General features: G+C 38.8%; 1 protein-coding gene across 1 annotated transcript in view; it reads right to left on the minus strand.

The window, feature by feature from the left end:
• ALDH1A2 (aldehyde dehydrogenase 1 family member A2) overlaps positions 1 to 23,644 on the minus strand; it is a 94,617-nt gene that overhangs the window by 22,027 nt on the left and 48,946 nt on the right. The window contains exons 5-7 of the mRNA XM_039230656.1: positions 18,199 to 18,260; positions 16,076 to 16,204; positions 15,836 to 15,949 (exon numbers count right to left, since the gene is read on the minus strand). Of these exons, the coding sequence (XP_039086587.1) occupies positions 15,836 to 15,949; positions 16,076 to 16,204; positions 18,199 to 18,260 (305 nt within the window). The remainder of the gene's footprint in view (positions 1 to 15,835; positions 15,950 to 16,075; positions 16,205 to 18,198; positions 18,261 to 23,644) is intronic.

The following is a 23,644-nucleotide window of genomic DNA, read 5'->3' on the forward strand; positions in this document are numbered from 1 at the left end:
AACTGTGGTAAGAGTTAACAATGGAATATATATTCAGCCATAAAAAGGACTAAAATCTTGCCATTTGTGACAATATGCATAAACCTCAAGGGCATTATGTTAAGTGAGATAAATCAGAGAAAGACAAATACTGTAGGAGCTCTCTTACGTGTGCAATCTAAAATAAACATACTATATATTTATATGTATGTATGCATACGTGGTGCATGTGTGTGCAGACTATTCCAGGACTGTAACTGTCAATATGTATGCACTCAGTGTTTTAGCTACTGTGCTTCAGAAACTAACAGTACAGTGAGGAGGGCCAGAATTCAAAAGTTTTAAATGTGCGACGGAAACACCACATAAAATCAACTAGCTCTATATATAAGCACATACATGCACAAGTGATGTGATCCTAAGAATAAGGAGAAAAGACCCCCAATGGATGCACCAAGATCACCTATAAAATATTTTAGTAAAAATCTTTAAAAATCTGAGTGAACTCACTTTCAATTTTGCCACGTGGTATGTCAATCTAGCTCATGATAAGGTTTGGACCGATTACTACCTAATTTCAAATACTGTTAAGGATAATTAATGTGTACAATGTCTGATTTCATCTCACAGAAGAATCCTTTTTAAACCAGCGATAGGATAACTGTATAACAGGATCTTTCACAGACATTATCTATTTTAATGCTTACAACCTCTTGGTAAAATAAGTGTCACTCTCCCCATTTTATAAAAAACAGACTCAGAAAGCTAATGAATAATCAGGTGGAATTTGGCATTAATTATGTATTCGTGAAATAAATTTGTAGTAATGGGCATCTATAATTTTAAAAAAACCTTAAATAAATGCGATGCATACTCAAAAGTTCCCAAGATATACATATATTTAAAAAGAAACACTATGTTGAGATAACACTATTACATTTATTAGAATGGCTAAAAAAAGACTGACTACACCAAATGCTGGTGAAGATGTAGGGGAGCTAGACATTGCTGGAAGGAAGGTAAGGTGGTACCACCACTTTGGAAAATAGTTTGGCAATTTCTTAACCGACCATACAATCCAGCTACTCCATTCCTAGGTATTTACCCAAGAGTTAAGGAAATACACACACACACACACACACACACACACACACACACACACACGCATAAAGAGTTGTACATGAAATGCTCATAGGAACTTTTATTTGTAGCAGTCCCAACCCAGAAATAACCTAAATGTCCACCAACAGGTGAATGAACAAATTATGATATATCCACAAAATGGAATAGGACTCAGCAACAAGAAGGGATGAATTATTGAGATATACAAGAACATGCATAGATTTCAAAATTACTGTGAGTAATAACAACCAGATAGAAGAGTATATACAGTGTGTTTCTATTTACATGAAATTTCAAAAACTGCACAAATAATCTACAATGGCAAAAAGCAGATCAGTGCCTGAGAATGTTCGGAAGGGGGTGGAGGGCAAGGGGAGGAGGTTACAAAGGGCCAGTAGGACACTTCTGAAGGCGACGGATGTATTTGCTATCTGAACTGTGGTGTTAGTTACACAGGTAGATACATCCCTCAAAACATATCAGGTTGTACATTATGTGCAATTTATTATATACAATTATACCATAATAAAGCTGTCAATAAGGATACATTAAACAATGAAAGTGTTACTTTATTAGGGAAATTATGCCATACATCTATTTGTTGTTGTTTGTGGACTGCTGGGGGGGAAATTATATTGAATCTACCTGGCTATTTAAAATATGATGTAATGGTTTTAATTGAAGTCAATGCCTTAGGAATAAATTAATTAAATTTTAATATAATTAGAGCTTGACAGGGAAAGAGAAGAAAAGAGAAAAAATAAACTTAAAGAAAAGCAAAAGGTGGTGAAAATAAAGAACAGATCAGAGGACAAAAGAAGAAATTATGATTAGAACTAAAAAGAGGCGCGGCACCTGAGAGGCTCAGTCAGTTAAGGATCTGTCTTTGGCTTAGTCCATAATCTCACAGTTCGTGAGTTCAAGCCCCGTATCAGGCTCTCTGCTTTGGATCTTGTGTCCCTCTCCCCTGCACACACACACTCTCTCCCTCTCTCTGAGAAAGAAAAAGAGGCAACATTTGAGATAATAAATCTCAGTAAGTATGAAGTCACCATACTCACTACAGAAGTTGACCAGTTCTCATTTATCTGCACAGAAGGTAGGACACAGTCGTGACGCTAAAGACTCACTGGGCAGAAACGGGAGAGGAGAGCACTCAGGCAACAGGAAGAGGACATGCACGGTCACGGAACTGAAAGGCAAGGCCCGTCTGGGGGTCTGCAAGCAATCTGGGACGTCTAGAGAAAAGGGAAGGCGTGGGGCCAGTCATGAACCAGCTTGTCAGTCACCTGGAAGAGTTTTGGACATCCAGGTAGAGATGTCTACTCTGCTGTTAGAAACAGAAGTCTCAAGCTCAAAAAAGTGGTTAATAATCACAGTGAGCTATTTCAAGGAAATATTCTGACATACTGTGTTCACTCACTCAGTGGATTATTTCATAAAAAATTAAATGGACCAATTAAAGTTAGTAAAGATGAAAAATTTTTTGTATTGATAGTCTCATGGGGAAGGAAGAGTTGGAAGTGGGAAATGGTGGTTAATTTCCAAGTTCAGAAACCAACATTTATAACTGAAATGAAACTTGCACCTTCCTTTAGGAATAGTGTTTTTAAATGCTATTTTTGAGAGAGACAGAGAAGCGGGGGAGAGGCAGAGAGAAGGGGACAGAGTATCTGAAGTGGGCTCTGTGTTGATGGCAGCAAGCCTGATGTGGGGCTCGAACTCACAAACTGCAAGATCATGACCTGAGCTGAAGTCGAAGTTGAATGCTCAACTAGCTGAGCCACCCAGGTGCCCCAGCAATAGTGTTTTTATGCAGTAAGGGCTAAGTCAACAAAAATTGCATGTAAGAGGAAAATGTGACCAGCTAACCCTGGAGTGTCAAATTTTCTATGAATTCATCAGCTGATTTTCTGGGTTCTCTAGAACAACCACTGCAGGGGTCACATGATGATGCCAGGCCTTGGAGCTGGGCTGAACCTAGAAAACCCTCTGGGGAACAGGCCTGGAGCACAGAAGAACTAGTGAGAGAAGGAGGAGTAAGCGATCTTGCCGAATGTCAGTTCTATGGTCTGTGTGCCAGGGAAACCCCAAGGTCACTTGTAAAATGAGGAGTGACTTAAAGGCATCTTTACTCATGTCTGGCACACAGTGGGGGATCAAAATGCTTACCGACGAGAGAGGACGTGGCGTTTTAAGATTACCAAAGTCCTCTCTTCCTGCCAGCTGGCAAGCCCATCTGTGCCCTTCGGGACTCCAGAGCTGCTCCGGCACATGGGGAGCAGGAAGGAGAGAAATGTCGCTGCTACACAGACAAGTGGCAGAGATGTCGCTACGGCTCTTGTCCATGAGGTGCAGCTTAGGTGCTAAGAGGAGTGTCAGCACTTCATCAGTGCACTTGGGAGTCACAGCTTCTGAGAAATATAATCAAAACAGAACTCCAGCCCCCGTGCTAACAGTACTGCTGCATTCAGTGAGCGTTTTCCACGGTTACCAATACTGCATAGTTGTGTGGTATGGTGTGAGCTCTTGGGGAGGTGTGTAAACTTCAAAATAAAATACAGGCACTTTTTGCTGTTTCTCTTTTGAGAAGTTCATGGATGAAGGGAATGCTTTGGACGTCCTTGCTGTGCTAAACCAATTTTGAATTCATTTTCCCCCCCTTCAGGGGCTTAGAAGAGCCATCATCGCTGGAATGAAATTACAGACAGAACAGACACCGGAGTGGCAGCCATCAGTTTGCACAAACGTCTTCCCTTGCACAGGTTAACCAACTCAGGGCTGTGGTTGTTTTCTTAAATGTGCCTGGGGACATGTTTGGTATATGACTCAACTAGTCAAATTATGTATCAACTAGTGGTTCCTGAAAGTTAATGAACGTAAGAATCACTAGAAAAGCTTATTAAAATAAGAATTCTTGGACCTCATTTCCAAATGTTCTAACTTAGAAGCTCTTGGGTGGTGCCCAGGAATCTGCATTTAAACAAGCCTCTCTGCCCTCCACCAGTGCCCCCTCCACATCCCTGTAAGTGAGGCAGTCCTTGAAGAACTACTGTACACTGCAGAGAAATTCTCCCTGCACCAGATTTAGGTTCTGGTCAAACATAGGCTGTGGGAGTGGTCCGTGACCTAGACCAGTAGCAGAATCGTATCCAAGTTCCTTAACAGGTACCAAGTGTCCTTTTCCAGCACTGCTCTCTAAATAGACTACACTGTGCCACTTAAAAAGAAAACAGGATTCAGAGTAAGTTTATCCAAGCAAGTACTTGACTGATCTTTCAAAAAAGTAAAATAGAACATCAAAAACAAACACAAAAACCTCACATCTATTAGAAGACAAAAGTATTCGTAAACTATTTATAAAAGCCATAAAACAAACAAAAGGAAAGTAAAAATGCCAGAGGACAGCAGCACTTAGTTTTTGACATATATTCTTTGCAAATGGAAGTTTCAGATTCAGCTAATATTTACGGAGTTCTTACAGTGTGCTGAACAACAGGACTGGAACTTTCAAATATGTTCTCAATCCACAAATAAACAAGTAAGGAGTTATTATTCATAGCCCATCTTAATAGATGAATAAATGAAGGGTCAGAAAGACTAAAGAATTTGCCAAAGGTCACACAGCAGGAGATGTAGGATTGAATTCGAAGTTAGTTGAATCCAGCCCCCTTCTCTTCTACCCCACTTTCCTAAGAATAAACTGTTCTATAAATTTCATTTAAAAATAAGAGAAGGGGCCCCTGGGTGGCTCAGTAGGTTAAACATCCAACTTCAGCTCAGGTCATGATCTCATGGTTTGTGAGTGTGAGCCCCACATCAGGCTCTGTGGTGACAGGTTAGAGCCTGGAGCCTGCTTCAGATTCTGTGTCTCCCTCTCTCTCTGCCCCTCCCCTGCTAGCACTCTGTCTCCCTCTTAAAAATAAATAAACAATAAAAAATTTTTAATAAAAATAAGTAAGTAAAAATAACAGAAAACAATGACAGCTAATATTTACTCATCCTTCACTAAGAACTAGCCCTTGTCCTAAACACTTCACATATACTCACTTATTCCATCCTCATGGTCCATGAATTAGATCTATCATCTCTTATCTTCAGGCAGGAATGTGAGGGCTGGAAGGATAAAATACTAACACGTACTGTCATCAAATCCACACCATCATTATACAGGCTTAAATTATGTCTACTGTTCTGATATGGATCTGACAGATCTTATTTAATCTTGATTACTTTTAGACTTGAAGACTGTGATTCAAGACTTAAAGGCTGTGCTTGGAGCTTCTTGTTATAAAAGGGATTTCCTCTTCTTTTTTCTTTTAAGAAGTCAACTGTGGTCTTGTGGTGCAGTGTTCTTTCAAGCTTTCATTTAGCAAGAGCAGAGGAGTACTTTATTTTCCTTTAAGAGGTTCTAAATAAAGGACTGAAAGAAATTAACTCAAGCTGAACTACATACATTCAAGCTGAACTAAAATTTCTAAACTAATGTAAAATTCTGTAAGGAGGTCTTTGTTATCATTAGACTGATTGGATTGATTACTAACTGTTTGGCTTAGTTATTAACTTGCTTATGATAAGCCACTGGATAGCTTTGCAGATGGAAATTAACCTGGCCTGAATACAGGTGAGAGTAATACACCCTAAGGAGTAGAAAGATGATTTATGAGAAACAGGTATGGGGAAAACCTAATATTTTACCTAGCTTTCGCACACTTTTGTGTCCTTTAAATATTAAATACTTCCACTAGGACTCTGGGATTATGCGTAGAGCAGTCCCTGAACATCTGGTGTCCAGTGTTGGCTCACTCTTCCAAGTGTTCAGGGCACTAGGAAATCAAACACACATCACTTCTCAATATGTCCTGTCTGCCAATAGGTAGGTTCTTAGGGCTGGTTTTTTTTAATTTAATTTAATTTAATTTTTTACCCCCATCTCTAGAAGGCTTTTCACTTCCAGAAGAGACTATTAAGGACATACAGTGAATTAGTGTAAAATCTATAGCTCTGGAGTTTAAATGCCTATTAAAAGTCAAGCTGTCTGAAATGACAGACAAATGAAAACTACATTTGCTTTTGAGGGGCGACAGTGAAACCTAATCTCCCACTTTACATCATGCCAGCAGAACGTGGAGTGAGCTTTTTGAAAGTGCTGGTCCTTAATATCAGGTCTGGGAAATGATCCTGAGAATTAAACGGATACCAGTATTTGTTGATGATCTGCCAATATCAAGCAACACATTACTCACAAGGGCCCCCACAGCTGGAGCTACTCTCCTCCAAGTCCTTTTTGAACGATGGTCCCCATATGATTATCATTTCATTTTCTTCAAAGAGAAAAGGAAGACAGACCTATATTTCTCCTGGTTGTGAATATTAACAGCTGTGGAAGTAAGATGTAGAATTATCTTTTTCTTAAATATTGTTAGCTTTGAATGAAGTAGCTTTTCATTTAAACTTAAATATCTTGAACGAATGATATTGTGATGGTGTTGTATAGTAATAGACGGTAGCTACACTTGTGAGCACAGCATAATCTTAAGCATCACCTTCTAGCTCTGAGAGTAAGCTTTTTCCCCCTCTCATATTCAGTCTTTCTCTTTGGGGCTAACAAATATTTACAATGTATGCTGACTACACATCAGATCCTACTTGAAGTGGTGAGAAGATTGCCTATGATCTACTCTAAAGAGACTACCACCCCAAAATCTGGGCATATATGGCCAGAAAGCATCATCCAAAACTAAAGCTAAAAAAAATCAACACAAAAGAAACAAGCAAATGAGCTCAATCCAAAAGATTAAAAATGAGTTACCTATGGGACTAAAACACTTTAAAAATATTCTATACCAAACACACCAAGGATTTTTCCTGAATCAAAACATCTTTAGGGTTGTAGTCTTTAGACTTTATAATTATGTCAGCTGAAGTGAATAAATTGATAATCTCATGGACTGTAATATATTCAATTTGCGGCAATGAGGAGGAGGATAAACTATGAGAATAAGTGATCTGCCTGACATCTAAAGAAAGAAATCAAAGAACAGTATCAAATTAATCAAAAGATGCCACAGAGGCTTCTGCTTCTGGTCATAATGGAGTAGCTGGCACCGGACTTGTCCTCTTAACTCAAAACAGCTAACAAAGTATGTGACACTGCTTTCTGCCAACTGGACATGAGGCAGTATGGGACTGTGATCCTGGAGATGAGAGAAACACATAAGGGAAAACCTCTCTGCCAAGACTCTCTCGACTGCAGCAGGGGATGGGGAGACCAACGGAGAATGTGGTTGTCTTGCTAAGTTGATGATAAAGATCAGAGTACATGGAGACTGTGGTGGCCGACATGCAAGGGGCTTAGTAGCAGAGGGAGAGAACGAGGTCCAGAAATTTGAATGGGGCTCCCTTGAGTTCTGGCTGAATGCTAAGGTGGGAATACATAGGGTGAGACTCCATGAGACTGGATAAAGAAGGAAGACCAGGTCATCTGTATGCTGAATAATTCCCAGAGCTCATACAGGGCTGGGAGACACTGGACTTCAGACCAGCCAGAGTAGAAAGACCTTGCTGAACACCAGAAGCAGTCACTAGAAGCTCCAGAAGGATCTCAATTTAGTAATCTTAGTAAATTTTAGTATTTAGTAAAAGATAAACTAGTCCCACCAAAGCTTAAAAATTAAGTGTCACAAGGGTCAGGCTGTCCTGCAAGTGACTTAACTGTTTGTCAAAGAGGAAGAAAAAAAGGCCAACACTCTTTAAAAAAAGACAACAAAATCCACATGGTAACAATCTTTCCAAAAATTAACAGACACACTCAACAAATAGTGCTGGGAAAACTAGATGGTGACATGCAGCAGAAGGAAACTGGATCACTCCCGCCATACACAAAATAAATTCAGAATGGGTTAAAGATCTAAATGTGAGACAAGAAACCATCAAAATTCTAGAGGAGAACATGGGCAGCAATCTCTTTCACCTCAGTCAGAGCAACTTCTTACTAGACACATCACTGGAGGCAAGGGAAACAAAAGCAAACATGAATTGCTGGGATTTTATCAAGATAAAAACCTTCTGCACGGTGAAGGAAACAGTCAACAAAACTAAAAGGCAGTCTACGGAATGGGAGAATATATTTGCAAATGATATATCTGATAAAGATTTAGTATCTAAAATCTATAAAGAACTTAATCAAACAACATCCAAAAAACAAATCATCCAGTTAAGAAATAGGCAGAAGACATGAATAGACACTTTTCCAAAGAAGATATCTATATGGCTAACAGACACATGAAAAGATGCTCAACATCACTTATCATTAAGGAAATACAAATCAAAACCATGATAAGATACAACCTCACACCTGTCAGACAGGCTAATTAACAACACAAGAAACATCAGGTGTTGGAGAGGATGCAGAGAAAAAGGAACCCTCTTGCACTGTTGGTGGGAATGCAAACTGGTGCAGCCACTCTGGAAAACAGTATGGAGGTTTCTCAAAAAACTAAAAAATAGAACTATCCTACTACCCAGCAATTGCACTATTAGTATTTACCCAAAGAATATACAAAAATACAGATTCAAAGGGGTACACGCACTTCAATGTTTACAATAGCAGTATCAACAATAGCCAACCTATGGAGAGAGCCCAAATGCCCATCCATTGATGAATGGAGATATACATACACACAGTGGAATATTAATCAGCTATCAAAAAGAATGAAATCTTACCATTTGCAATGACGTGGTTGGAGCTAGGATGTGTCATGCTAAGTGAAATAAGTCAGTCAGGGAAAGACATATACCATATGTTTTCATTCATATATGCAATTTAAGAAACAGGTGAACATATGGGAAAGTGGGGTGAAAAAAGAGGAAAGAAGGAAACAAACCACAAGAGACTCTTTAATAGAGAACAAACTGAGGGTTGATTGGAGGAAGTGGGGGGGATGGGCTAGGTGGGTGATGGTTTTAAGGAGGGCGCATGTTGTGATGAGCACTGAGTGTTGTAAGTAAGTGATGAATCACTAAATTCTCTCCCTGAAACGCATACTGCACTGCATGTTAAATGACTAAAATTTAAATTAAAAAATAATAAATAAAATGCTATGGCAATAAATAAAGGGATCACATGTTTAAATATAAAAAAATTAAAACTCATGAGCAAAGGAATATAAAGAAACTAAATATATATTAAAAATGGTTGAAATTTTCCAAATTGATGTAAACTATGAACTTAAAAATCAATCTATAAACTCAGATACAAAAATTTTCAACGAGCCTCAATTAGGAAAAAAAGACAAAGAAAAGTACACATAATAATCAAATTATTGAAAACTAGTGAAAAGAGAATATCTTAAAAGCATCCAGAGAAAAACATTATGTGCACTAAAATGAAGATCATAACTGCTAACTTCTCATCAGAAAACAGTATGTGAGAAAAAGATGAAACCGACATGTTTAAAGCATTGAAAGTAATGAAACAAAATAAAAATTGTCAAATCAGAATTCTATATTCAGAAAAAGTAATTAAAAAAATGAAAACAAAACGAAGAGATTTTCAGACAAAAGTCAAGAGAATCTGTCACTAACAGAGCTGCACTGTAAGAAATGTTAAAGAAGGATGGTAACCCACAAGGAAAATGGCATTGGAAAGAAACCTGGGCCTACCCAAAAAAAGAAGAGGGCCAAAAATGGCAAGTTTGTGAGTAAATGTCAAATAATTCTGTTTTCTTGCTTAAAATTTTGTTTAAAGATAGTTGAATTATCAAAAAGAGTATATAATGTATGTAATAGTAAATTATAGGACACGACATAAAGGATGGGATGAGAAGTCAAAGAATTCTGTTGTACAGTCATTACATTATACATGAAGTAACAATGCTATTTAGTGATAGACTGATTAAGATGCATTTTATACTTACTAAAGCAACCACTTTAAAAACAGGAATAGCTAATAATCCAAAATAGAAATAAAATGGAGTACTCACTCCATCCAATAGAAGGCAGAAAAAGGAGGAAAAAAGGAACAAAAAAAACCAGCTGGGGCAAGTAGAAAACAAAAATCAGGGTTGGAGACTTAACACCAAACCACATCAATAATTCTTTCATATTAAATAATGACAACAACAATAACAACAAACCCAACACAGAGGAGAGTACGTATTACTCCATTTACATAAAATTCCAGAAGAGGCAAAAATATAAAAATGATTAGTGGTTGCCTGGGGCCAAGGGAGACATGAAAACCCTTTTTAGAGTATGGAAATGTTCTGTATCTTGATTGGGGCGCGATGATTAGATGAGCAGTTTTGTGTGCATCTAGTAATTAAATGGATATATTTTATTATATGTACATTATACTTCAGTGAAGTTTTTTAAAAAGTTGAAAAAAAAAATCTTAAATGGCAATACAGAGATTCAAACCCAAGCAGCCCAGAAACAAGTGCTTACGTTCTTGCTGATTTCACTAGGTCACTTCTTGTCCAGCCTGAAGGATTAGGTCATGCATCAATTTAACTTTCCGATACATGATGTTGTGACTTTAAAACCCTGTATGACTGACAGATAAATGAAGAGATTGCTTGATGTCCCAAGGTGAGAAGTCAATCTTGCACAGAAAGCATGTGCCCTCAAAATAATACACAGATAATATAATGCCAGTCAAAAATTCAGTGAGAGTTTCGGGGAGGAAGGCAAAGTGTTTAGAAAATCAATTTGAGGGGTGCCTAGGTGGTTCAGTCGGTTAAGCCTCCGACTTCGGCTCAGGTCATGATCTCACAGTTTGTGAGTTCAAGCTCCATGTAAGCACAGAGTCTAGAGTCTGCTTTGGAATCTGTGTCTCCTTCTCTCTCTCTGTCCCTCCCCAGCTTGCTCTCTGTCTCTCTCTCAAAAAATAAATTAAATAAATAAAAAATTTTAAAAAAAGATTTGAAATTTTACCTGAAAGAATGGGCAAAAATAGCTAAAAGGTTCTGAAAAATCAAATAAGAGGGTATTTTGCCTGCCATATTGCAACATCTTTTAAAACCTTGTAATTAAAGGAATCTGGTACTAATGGAAAAAAAAGACAAAATTTTGAGTCCTAAAACAGAAACATGTATATATGGAAATTTATCATATAATGTTAATGTAGTATTCAAATTAGCTGTAAAAGGATAGATTGTTTAATAACACTCATTTATAAAAAAATAAAGTTAGTCAACATCACTGATCATCAGGTAAATACAAATTAAAAGTACAATGAGATATCACCTCACTCCTGTCAGAATAACTAAAATCAACAACACAAGAAACCAGTATTTGCGAGGATGTGGAGAAGGGAACCCTCTTGCACCGCTGGTAGAAATGCAAACTGGTGCAGTCACTCTGGAAAACTTCCTAAAAAAGTTAAAAAATAGAACTACCCTATGATTCAGCAATTCCACTAATAGGTATTCACCCAAATAATACAAAAATACTAATTCAAAGGGATACTTTCACCCCATGTTTATAGTAGGATTATCTACAATAGCCAAATTATGGAAACAGCCCAAGTGTCCATCAACTGATGAATACAAAAACAAGAATAGGGGATATATTTGTATGTATATATGTATATATAGGCATGTGTATATACATAATGGAATGTTAGGCATAAAAAAGAATGAAATCTTGCCATTAGCAACAGCATAGATGGAGCTAGAGAGTATTATGCCAAGCAAAATGAGTCAGTCTGAGAAAGACAAATACTGTGTGATTTCACTCATATGCAGAATTTAAAAAATGAAACATAGGAGCAAAGGGGAATAAAGAAGAGAGAGAGAGAGAGGCAAATCAAGAAAGAGACTCTTGGAGGTGCCTGAGTGGCACAGTTGCTTAAAGCGTCCAACTCTTGGGTTCAGCTCTAGGAGTAATATCAGGGTTATGAGATTGGGCTCTATGCTGAATGTGGAGCATGCTTGAGATTCTCTCTCTCCCCTCTCTCTCTGCTCCTCTCCTGTTCATACTCTTTCTCTCTGAAAAAAAAACAAAAAAAAACAAAAAAAACAAACAAAAAAAAACAACCAACAAAAAGAAATGGACTCTTACAGAGAACAAACTGATGGTTACCAGAGGGGATGGGTAAGGAGATGGGTTAAATAAGTGATGGGGATTATGGAGGGCACTTATAATGAGCCAGGTGTTGTATGGAAGTGCTGAATCACTAAATTGTATACCTAAAACTAATATTACACTGTATGTTAACTAACTGGAATTTAAATAAAAACTTTAAAAAATAAAAAATAAACTTAGGTCTCACCATTCATTACACATGCAAATAAATTCCAACCAAATTAAAGATTTAAACAGAAACAAAACTATAAAGGCACTGAAAGAAAATATTAAGGATCATTAGTATAATCTTAAAAGGATTTCTTTAAAGACAGTAGGAAACCCAGAAGCCACAAAAAGTATGAAAGATATGACTACAGACAAATTAAAAAATTGTGCATGGCAAACAATTCTGTTTAAAAAATATAAAATAAAAAAACTGAGAACATTTGCAAATTCCACAAGAAACAAAAGATGAACATACTTAATACATAAAGAGATCCTATAAATGAAATCACTCTAATGCATTTTTGGTAAAAAGAAATATAAAGCCATAAACATCCTCTTATTTTATAATTTCATTTCTAAACTGTATCTAGTGGAATGTCTAATATGTATATGAACAAAATTTCTCTCAGCTCTCCAAAGATTTTCATTACAGTGGTCTGTGTAATAGGGGAAGAAAGTAAAAAAAAAAACCTAAAAAACTTTGAAATGTACATTAGCAAAGATTAATTAAACTATGATACACTGATGTAAGAGTATTCTACTCAGCTATTAAAATGGAGATCTATGAGTACTGACATATAAGGTGCTATAACTCATTTTATATATTATGATCTCATTTTTATTAAAAAATATTACAGGGGAACCTAAGTGGCTCAGTCAGTTAAGTATCCAATTCTTGATTTTGGCTCAGGTCATGATCTCAGGGTTTGTGAATTCAAGCCTTGATGATGCAAAGCCTACTTCTGCCCCTCTCCACAGCCAAAATAAAATAAACTTAAAAAAATATACTAGTAGAAAGCCCTAAACTGACTCAATCAGCACCACTGATTGGTTAACACAAAGAGATTAAAGCAGAGAAAGTTCCTTAAATAATTCATTTCAATTCATTCTTAATAACGGGTGCCTGGATGGCTCAGTCGGTTAAATGTCCGACTTTGGCCAAGTCATGAACTCACGGTTTGTGGGTTTGAGCCCCGCCTCGGGCTCTGTGCTGACAGCTAGCTCAGAGCCTGGAGCCTGTTTCAGATTCTATGTCTCCCTCTCTCTCTGACCGTCCCCTGTTCACACTGTCTCTCTTCCTCTCTCTCTCAGAAATAAAACATTAAAAAAATTTTTTTAATTAAAAAAAAGTTCATTCCCTAGTTTTCAATATAGAACTAAAAACTTTTCTTTAATTATGGGTTCACCTGTTGTTTCTGATGAAACCATACCCCTAAAATACTGTTTAAGGTTTCTGGTCCCAGTTTCTTTAAAATGGAGTGAAGGGGCACATGGGTAGCTCAGTCGGTGAAGCATCTGATGTCAGCTTGGGTCATGATCTCATAAGTCATGGGTTCAAGCCCTGTGTCAGTCTCTGTGCTGACAGCTCAGAGCCTGAAGCTTGCTTCAGATTCTGTGTCTCCCTTTCTCTCTGCTCCTCCCCTGCTTATGCTCTGTCTCTCTCTCTCTCAAAAATAAATAAACACTAAAAAAATGTTTTTTTAAAAAGTGGAGTGAAGACTGGGGTGTCTGGATGGCTCAGTTGGTTAAGCATCTGACTTGGGCTCAGGTCATGATCTCATGGTTCGTGGGTTCAAGCCCTGTATCAGGCCCTGTGCTGACAACTCTGAGCCTGGAGCTTGTTTCAGATTCTCTCTATCTGCCCACCTCTACTCATGCTTTGTGCCTCTCTCTCTCAAAAAATGAAAGTGGAGTGAAGACTTAAAAATATTTGCAAAGCAATCTAGGCGCACAATCTAGCTTTATATTTTCCTCCAACTTTTTATAATTGTCTTGCCCACCCCTAGCTGACTGCAGTTTCTAAGGCAACTCTTAGCAAATCTTTTCAAGACACTAGACTTAGTTTAAAAAGGAACTATACTTCCCTTTCACACTCACATTTTGGTTTATATAGTTCATTAAAATTGCAAATTACTATAATAAGGTACAACTAGAATAAAAAGTCTGGAAACAAGATTAACTCTTTACAAACATAAAACTCAACAATCTCTAACTATAAATTAATATTCAGGTTTATTAACCAATCTCTTATGGAACTTTTTTTCACATGAGTCAGTTGAACTAAGTATCATTAAACGCACTGATATAATCAGGCCCCTGGGCCTGTGCCATCCAGTGTGCTAATCACTAGCCACATGTGGCTACACAGCACTCACAAAGTGGCTAGACCAAATTGAGATGTGCTGTGAATGTAAAATACATGCCAGACTTCAAGCACTTTGTACTGAAAAGAGAATGCAAAATACTGTGACAATGATTTTTTTATCATAATTTGAAATGAATACATTGGATACACTGGATTAAATAAAATACATTATTAAAATTAATTTCACTTATTTAAGAATTTTTTAATGTGGCTAAAAGCAAATTTTTCATTACAAGTTTTGCTCTCACTGTATTTGTTAGGTAGCAAACTACTCCTTGAGATCCGCAAACATTCTCTGTTGAATGTAGAACATTCAAGTTCTACTTGAAACAATAAATCAGACTCTCTCTTTTTTTTTATCATCTCTGTTACCTGAATCCAAGACATTTGGGGTAATATTTTATAAAAAATTTTTCTAGGCAGACTTATGACTCTGTATCAGGGGTCAATAAACTATGGCCCCTGAGCCAAACTTGGCCTCCTGCCTACTTTGGTACAGCCTGCAAACTAAAAACGGCTTTTATATTTTTAAATGGTTGGGGGCGGGAATCAAAAGATTAATATTTTGGGATATGTAAAAATTATATGAAATTCAAATTTCAGTATCTATAAATAAAGTTTTATGGGCCCATGGCCATGCGTGGCTTATACATTTCCTCTGGCTGCTTCATGCTTTACAAGGGCAGAGTGGAGTAGTTGTGATAGAAACAAAATCACCTGCAAGGTCTACAACATTTATTAGCTGGCCTTTTCCAAGAGAAGTTTGCTGACCCCTGCTCTTTTCCATCCCTATGGCTCCTGGACATAGTTACAGTTATCAACGGCACCTACAGGATCTGGTGAAATAATGAGGAGAACTGTGTTTCCATTTTAATCTCAACTGGAAATTAGATTTCCAGCTTTTAAACCTGCTTCTGCCACTAATGCTCTGGACTCCAAAAAGTGTGTAGAACCCCAGCTTCTGGGATAGATTTTGTTTGCTTCTTTTTACCTCTGAACAGTGTTTCTTTTATTTCAAAATATAATAGGGTCCCCCACCCGTCCCAGGACAGGTTTACAAAGAGCATCACACACACACACACACACACACACACACACACAAAGATCTGCAGCATCAAAAGGTCAACGCCCAACTTTACTTTGACATTCACGAGCATTTCTAGCTACGATATCAACGGTGCCCCTTTGAGCACTTGGGTACTCACTGCTCTTTGGGTGTCCGGCCTGTTTTCTTTCAAACCCTCTGCTCACTTGCAGGACTGTTCCTCCACCAATGGCTTCTCAGGTACCTACCTCAGTTGACCCTGTGAATGCAATCTTGTCTATGCCAATGTGAGAAGCTATCGCCGCTCCAGCCGTTGGCCCATATCCTGGCAAAATATTGATGACTCCTGGAGGAAAGCCAGCCTAACAAAACAGAATTGGAGGAAACGTGGCTTGTGAAAGCTGATGAAGCACATTAAATCGGCTATGCTCCAGTAGGCCGCAACAACAAGGGGAGTGGGAGCCACTCCTAAGGCGGGTTTCTCTTACCTCCTTGATGAGGGCTCCCATGTAGAGTGCACTGAGTGGTGTTTGTTCTGCTGGTTTAATAACTACTGTATTGCCACAGCAAAGAGCTGGAGCAATTTTCCAAGCAAACATCAGCAGGGGGAAGTTCCACTGAAAGGAAGAAACTCAAGGTTGATAAATGAAAAAATATTCCTCTACTGCTTTGTTTTCAAGCTGTGACTGCTCCGATTTCTCAGACGAGGCCTCAACATAAATCTTGTCCCACCACCAACTATCAATGTTTGGATATTTTAATTACTTCATTAAGAAGAGAATAGGACTGACCTGGAAAAGCATTCCTTTTCTCTCTGTTGGGCAAATTATTATTTCCCAACTACCCAACTACCAAAAGAAATCTCATGGAGAATAGGGAGTTTTTGTTTTTTCTTTGTTTCAGCTTTTCATTGTTGTCATTTTATGTTTTTAAGATTGGACTTTGGTTCCAGTAAGTGCTTGTGTATAAAAACTCTCTCTTGAACTTGTGATTTTTACACCAGGAATTTCAGACTGGCTTGAGAGCACTTCGGTGCGGAAGAGCGAGATGAGAAAACTCCAGCTGTGCATTATATTTAAGTTAACATGTATTTCAAGTAGTGGCTTTTCTTTACATACATGTGTCGTCACAAAACATACACAAAAGGAAGCACATCTACTGACAAGGATGCAACAATTTTCACTTGTCTCCTTTCCACTTAACGGAGACTGAAAAATACTACGTCGAGTGTCTGAATTAGGGGCCTAAAATGGTTTAAAAGGTTTTTAAAAGATATTAAGCTTGTATTGTCATAAGCACACAGATGAACCTCAATACTATCAGGTGTCACAGATAATTTCATTAAAAAAGAAAACAGAAATTCTGGTCCCCTGGCTTCAGCCCTTGACCACAGTGTGTTTCTGCCTGAAGCGTCTCAGCCACCCCCCTTGAGAGATTCCCACTGGCCCTGGCAAGCTAGCAAAAATATACAAGTGTCTTGCCTTCACCAAACACCCAATTTCTTTTCCCCTTGGTTGTTTATAAACTTGGGAGTCCACAGTGATGTTTTAATTCCATCTACAGTATATAAATCTTGGAGTGTGGTAATTGAGCCAGAGCTGGCTGACAAGTGGCTCTTGTCCTGTCAGTGAAAGCTGGAGCCCCGAGAGTGTGGGGAAGGGCAAGGTGAGCTAGGTTCCTGAAGTTGAGGTGACAGACCTCACCCCTGTCCTGATGCAAGTGGGATCACCCTGGGTGGTGTAGGAGCAGCAGAGCTTACACCAGCCTCTCATTTTCTATTCCATTCTCTAATAAATTTCACACAAATCCATAGCAGGCAGATCATCTTAAAAAGTAGTAATACCTCTCAAAGATCTTTGGCCCCCAAAGCCAAAGAGTAACTTCTCCTGTATTTTGAAAAGAGAAAATTTCTTGTCTATGCTCTAAGAGTTTAATTTAAGCCCCTCCTGAAATCCTTGCCAGAATGATTACTAGTACTGTTGGAAGATTCGATGATGTTTTGTACAGTGCCAAGGCTGTGTATGAGAGAGAGAGGGAAAAAAAGACAATGTTTAATGTTCCAATCCAAACACTAAGCACTACATCTATTTCCCTTTACAAGACATACAACAGCCCGGCATGGTTTCAATTATGACCGTGACGTTAATTGTACTGCTGTGTCTTCTGTACAGTCTTCTATCTAGATTCTTGTGAAAAGAAACAGTGGGAAAGAATGGGATTAAAAGACCATATAAAACAATATGCCTGGAAAGATGGTGAGTCATAGTTCTAAAAAATAAACAAGCAAATATAACAAAGCATTAATTTTCCATAAGCAGAATGGACATCCATAACCAAGGGCAGGTTATTAATACACTGGGCTTTGCTTTGCTTATTTTAATCATGAGAATTCCATGGCTTGAGAACTCAACTCCTGGTAACGGAGCCGAAACCCTATTAACCTGTTCAAATAAGCATTTGCAGGGAGGCTGTTAAAGATATGTCAACAACATGGGCTCAGTTTTTTTCCCCCAGTAATGGAAAGCACACCTCCCGAGGTCCATGTTTTATGTATCTCTAAGAGAACTGGTTCAAATGAAAATAAATACGAGGCATGAGGAGATCCACTCACCGGGATGATCTGTCCACACACTCCTATGGGTTCATGTCTTGTAAAGGTAAAATAATCTCCATCTGAAAGAAATAAGCAGGATCACTACCAGAGAATTTGGGTTAGAAGAAAACAACGTAGAGGGAGAGTTTGGGTGGCAATGACAAAACCAGAAATAAAGTTGAGAAAACACCCTACTCAACCATAGAGGAAAGCTGGTAGAAGAGCTTATCGCCTGGCCTAGGATAGCTCCAGACACGGTTCCTGGACACCCAGAGTACTGATGAGGGAACCTCGAAGGCGAAATGAAGGACAAGTTTATGACACTAGAAGCCGTCTTCTGAAGAGGTGGAGGGAGCAGGGCTGGGAACTGGAAAATAGTAAGTTGTAAATTTTGTGTGATGTATTAAAATGATATTTAAATGGAGGCACCTGAGTGCCTCAGATGGTTGAGTGTCCAACTGTTGCAATTGGCTCAGGTTCATGATCTTGCGGTTTTGTGGATTCTAGCCCTGCGTCTGGCTCTGCACTGGCAGTGAGGAGCCTGCTTGGGATTCTCTCTCCTTCTCTCTCTGGCTCTCCCTTGCTCACACTGTCTCTCTCTCAAAATAAATAAAACTTTTTTTTTTATCAGACAAACTGTATTTTATTTTTTTTATTTTTTATTTTTTACAAATAGTTTATTGTCAAATTAGTTTCCACATAATAAGTAAAACTTTTTAAACAATTAAAAATTAATGATACTTAAATGTAAAACAGTTCTTTAAAAGCTGAGGTTTATCTATACGATGGAATATTACATGGCAATGAGAAAGAATGAAATCTGGCCATGTGTAGCAACATGGATGGACCTTGAGGGTATTATGCTGAGCGAAATAAGTCAGGCAGAGAAGGACAAATACCATATGTTTGCACGTATAGGAGGATTAGGAGGAACCTAATGGAGGACCGCGGGGGAGAAGAAGGGGGGAAATAGTGGGGGAGAGGGAGAGAGGCAAACCATGAGAGACTCTTGAATGCTGAGAACAAACTGAGGACTGATGAGTGTGGGGGGTGAGAGGGGAGACGGGCATGGAGGAGGGCACTTGTGGGGATGAGCACTGGGTATTATATGGAAACCAACTTGACAATAAACTATTTGTAAAAATAAATAAATAAATAAATATTCTACCACACACACACACACACACACACACACAAAAGCTGAGGTCCCTCAACATTTTAAGTAACTTTCTGCACTGTTAAACCAAACTAAGTAAAATGCTACTGGATAAATTTAAAATGGTCGGTAACTAGAAAAGGTGAGTAGTAAAAATAAGGTCTTTTTTGTAACTCAATCCAGATGTCAAAACGTATTTTCTGGGCAATGGGGGAAGCCAGACATGTCAGGCTTCTTTCAAGAAGTCAAAAGTCTGCTTCAAAGAAGATTCCATCAAAAACCCAAAGACTCTGCCCTCAAATTAGCCATGGAAATGAGTACGATTTAGTAACCTTATTTTCCCTATAGGAGCAGTAGGCACTTGGAATAATTACCCAGGAAATCCAAGCCAAATTTTTCTTTCGAGAAATTTCATGATGTTTATCTGAATTATTTTAAATGGCTAATTGAAATAACCGAAGAACGGCCTGCTTTCAGCATATGGCTCTTCAGGGTTGGTACTGGACAATGTCTTTGTTTTTCCCTCACCTTCCAACCCTGTGGCCGCTTCCCTCATATTTGTTTTCTAGCTCAAAAGTCATTCCCAGGGAAAGCAAAGATCCTCAGTTCCTACTCCTGAAGAGCCCTACTATTAAGGATGAAGTGGGGACAGGAGTGTGTGGGTTGGGGGAAGAGAAAGGATGTGATGATTTAACATTATCTCTCAACAGAAGTAAAGCCAGTCACAGTTCTCACAAAGAATTGTTTTAATTAAATACAAAATTACGCATTTTAAAATAACTCAAGGTCTCTTTCTCCCCTGAACTTTTCCCTGAATCCACAGCTATCTGTTGCTGCTGTGTCTTTTCATAGAACTTTTTTTTCCACATACAAGTATATGTAGCATGTTGTAATTACTCCATCCACCTTTTTAAAAAATATATAAATGTGATCATATTACTCACAATCTTCTCTATTTTTTCTCATGTTTTTTCATGTATAGCTTACACATCTTTTCAACTGTTGAATACTATCCCACTGACTCCATGCATTAAGCACTGTGTCCTGAGGGGCACAGACACTGCTTTCCCCTCAGGCTAAAAGATATAGTGCTTTCAAAAGGGTCATTTATACGATCTTTGCATATCTGGAGGATTGCATGGTTAAAGTGTATATGCATTTTACATTTTGATAAATACTGCCAAATCACCCTTCAGAAAAGTCACATGGTTTTTAAAAAAATTTGTTTAAATGTTTATTCTTTGAGAAAGAGAGAGAGAGAGAGAGGAAGAGAGAGAGAGCATGAGCAACGAGAGGGGCAGAGAAAGAGACACACAGAATCCGAAGCAGGCTCCAGGCTCTGAGCTTTCAGCACAGAGTCTGACATGGAGCTCGAACCCACAAACCATGAGATCGTGACCCAATCTGAAGTCAGACACTTAACTGACTAAGCCACCCAGGCGCCCCCTTACATATATCCTTTAGGAAAGTGCAAATTACTACCCTTCTTCAACTTATAATCTCAAAAGGTGTTTTTTTGGTTTTTTTTTTAATATCAATACCTTCTACTACTTCCCTTCTGTGTGTGTGGAAGATACAAATGTGCCGCCAGGCTCTTCCTCCTGGAAGCTTCCTCCTGTGGAGCACTAACCCTTATCAAGAGGCTAGAGGGTTTCATTTGCATGGAAATCCTTCCCAGCTGTAATTAAGCCAGGGCAATGGCTTCAGATAGATAATCACAGATGACGGAATCAGTGTTGGGTCAAGAAGGCCTGCAAATGGGCTGAAAAGAAGACGGGAACCTGAACTAAAGGCCAACACAGGCGTTTATGGGAGTAGCACATGTGGGAACCTGGAGCAGCACATGTGGGAACCTGGAGCAGTTCAGATGGAGCACATCCCCCTCTATATTCTAATGACTGGAGAATTTAGTTTTCTTCCTTACATAATTTTGAAGGTTACTGAAAAAATGAAAGAGAGGGGAAAAAAAGTAGGCAAAATCTCACAAAGCTGGCCTCATAAGGAACTGAACTTGACTCCAGTAAGTGTGTCCCGGGAGAAATTGAGTTATGGGGAGTGAATACTTCCTTGGATAAACTGTCCACAGACTTGACACTTAGCTAAAGGCTGGCACAAAGAATGGACTGGAGAATCTTCTATCCCTACAGCTCCTCTAAGCAGGAAATAAAGAAATAAAGGGCATTTTGGTGCTTGAACTCTTCCCCAAAGAATCCTAAGTGAAAGACATAAAGGGGCCCTTGGCCTTGAGCTCAGTCTGTATTCTCATCTGGTTAGTGGAAGATGATTCTGGACACCCCTAGTCTGACCTAGGGTGCCTGGCAAACGTGAGAGCTATGCCTTCTCTGTGTGCCCTTGGCTAGGGCGAGCGGCACCACAGGTCCTTCCAGCTACTGTCATCCTGCCCTGAATCCCACCGAGCTCCTACTCACCCAAAGGCCAATCTCTTGAGAGATGCTCTCATAATTTCTGTCCCATCCAAGTATCACTTACTCTATTACTTAATGACTTGTTAAATCAGCTTTTAAAAATATGTAAATAGGGGCACCTGGGTGGCTTAGTCGGTTAAGCATCCGACTTTCGCTTAGGTCATCATCTCGCGGTTCGTGGGTTCGAGCCCCGCATCGGGCTCTGTGCTGACTGCCAGCTCGGAGCCTGGAGCCTCTTTCAGTCTGTGACTCCCTCTCTCTCTGACCCTCCCCTGCTCACGCTGTCTCTTTCTCTCTCCTAGAAATAAATAAAACATTAAAAAAAAATTTAAAAAAAATGTAAATAGCTACTTGTTAGCCTCATCTTAAAAAAAATGTATGACACAACAGGTTCCGTGAGCTAGCAATATTTTGTTCAAAGCTAATAATTCAAATAAAAAAAATGTTCACTACTTTTGTGTGGAGTCAGCTTGCACTCTCCAGTGCCACGTGGTACAGGCCACCGTGCTTCTCAAACTTAAATGTGTACATGAAGAACCTGGAGAGCTTGTTAAAATGCAGATTTTGAATCAGCACTTCTGGGGCAGGATCTGAGTCTGCACTTCTACAAGCTCCCAGGCAATTATGGTGCTTCTGACCTACAGCCCACGCTCCAAGTGTGTCATGATGACCTACAGCTGCTTTACAGTTGCTGACTTCGTTTCTATTTATTTACTATTTGCTTAGCTCTGATAACGCTACTCATTTGCTTGCGAGTAGTTTAAGCGTAGGGGAACCTGATCAATCTTTTTAGTATTTTAAAAGTACTAAAATAAAAACAAAACGTGTATTTCTATAGAGCTTTACAAACTATTTTTACATTCTTACTTCATGCTCAAAACAACTCTATGGAAACAATAGAACAACAGTTATTATCTGTATTTTCTAAGTCGAGGAAAAAAAATAACACAGAGAGGTGAGATCTAAAGTGATTTAACTGGTTAAATTGTGGCTTCTGGACTTGAACCTGGGTCACCAGACTCCCAGTTCATTGCCCTTACAAACATATTAAGACTTTTCTGAGAACAGAGTGTTGGATTTAGGGGGGTATCACAAACCACAGAATCAGAGTATGATGCCATGGAGTGCAAATGCGGGGAAAATGACAAAGCTTTTGTGGGGAGTAAAGAGGATTCTGTGGGGATTTGGCATGTGGACCCAGAAACTCACATAAACTCCAGGATGTAAGCTCTAAAGGAAGCATCGCAGAGCAACACCACCTCCTCCCAGATGGGGCAGCCCAGGACTGAGGGCCTCTCTCCTCTTCACAGAAGCAGAGTCCACTCTAAGGGCTCACAGAGTGTTGCTTCTCTCTCTCTCTCATATACCTAAGACGGTACGTACTGAGAACTCTTCTCTGCCTAAGAGGAATGAACAGCCTATTTTCCCACCGTTTATGTTAATCATGTCTTCTAAATATGGCAAGATGACTTAAAAGGCTGTTCCCTGCTTTTTTCTAGCTTTGCGCTATAAAGTGCTTCAGCCTGATAGAGAAAAAAAATCTCCACCCAAACTCAGATACTCTGTTTTAAGGCTACAATGATCTTAGGTCTTCTTACCCATATGGAGTATTACAGAGAGAGCTCACACTCAGCAAGAAAGGGCTGTATTTGATGAGAATATCAGAAAAATGTTCTGGATACCAAATTCTGAGCCAACAAGTTAGAACCTAACTATGGTGCAGAAAACTAAAGAAGAGATGAGATACCAAAACAGAAACACAAAATCACATGTATAGGAATTTTCGCTCTCAGTCTCTTTTCTATTTCACTCAAAAAAGTAAAAACAAACAAAAACAAAATAAAAAACAAATCCAAAAAACAAAAACAAAAAAACCCCAGAG

The sequence above is a fragment of the Hyaena hyaena genome, unplaced genomic scaffold, assembly GCF_003009895.1.
Source record: "Hyaena hyaena isolate Hyena2069 unplaced genomic scaffold, ASM300989v1 scaffold_49, whole genome shotgun sequence".
NCBI lineage: Eukaryota > Metazoa > Chordata > Mammalia > Carnivora > Hyaenidae > Hyaena > Hyaena hyaena.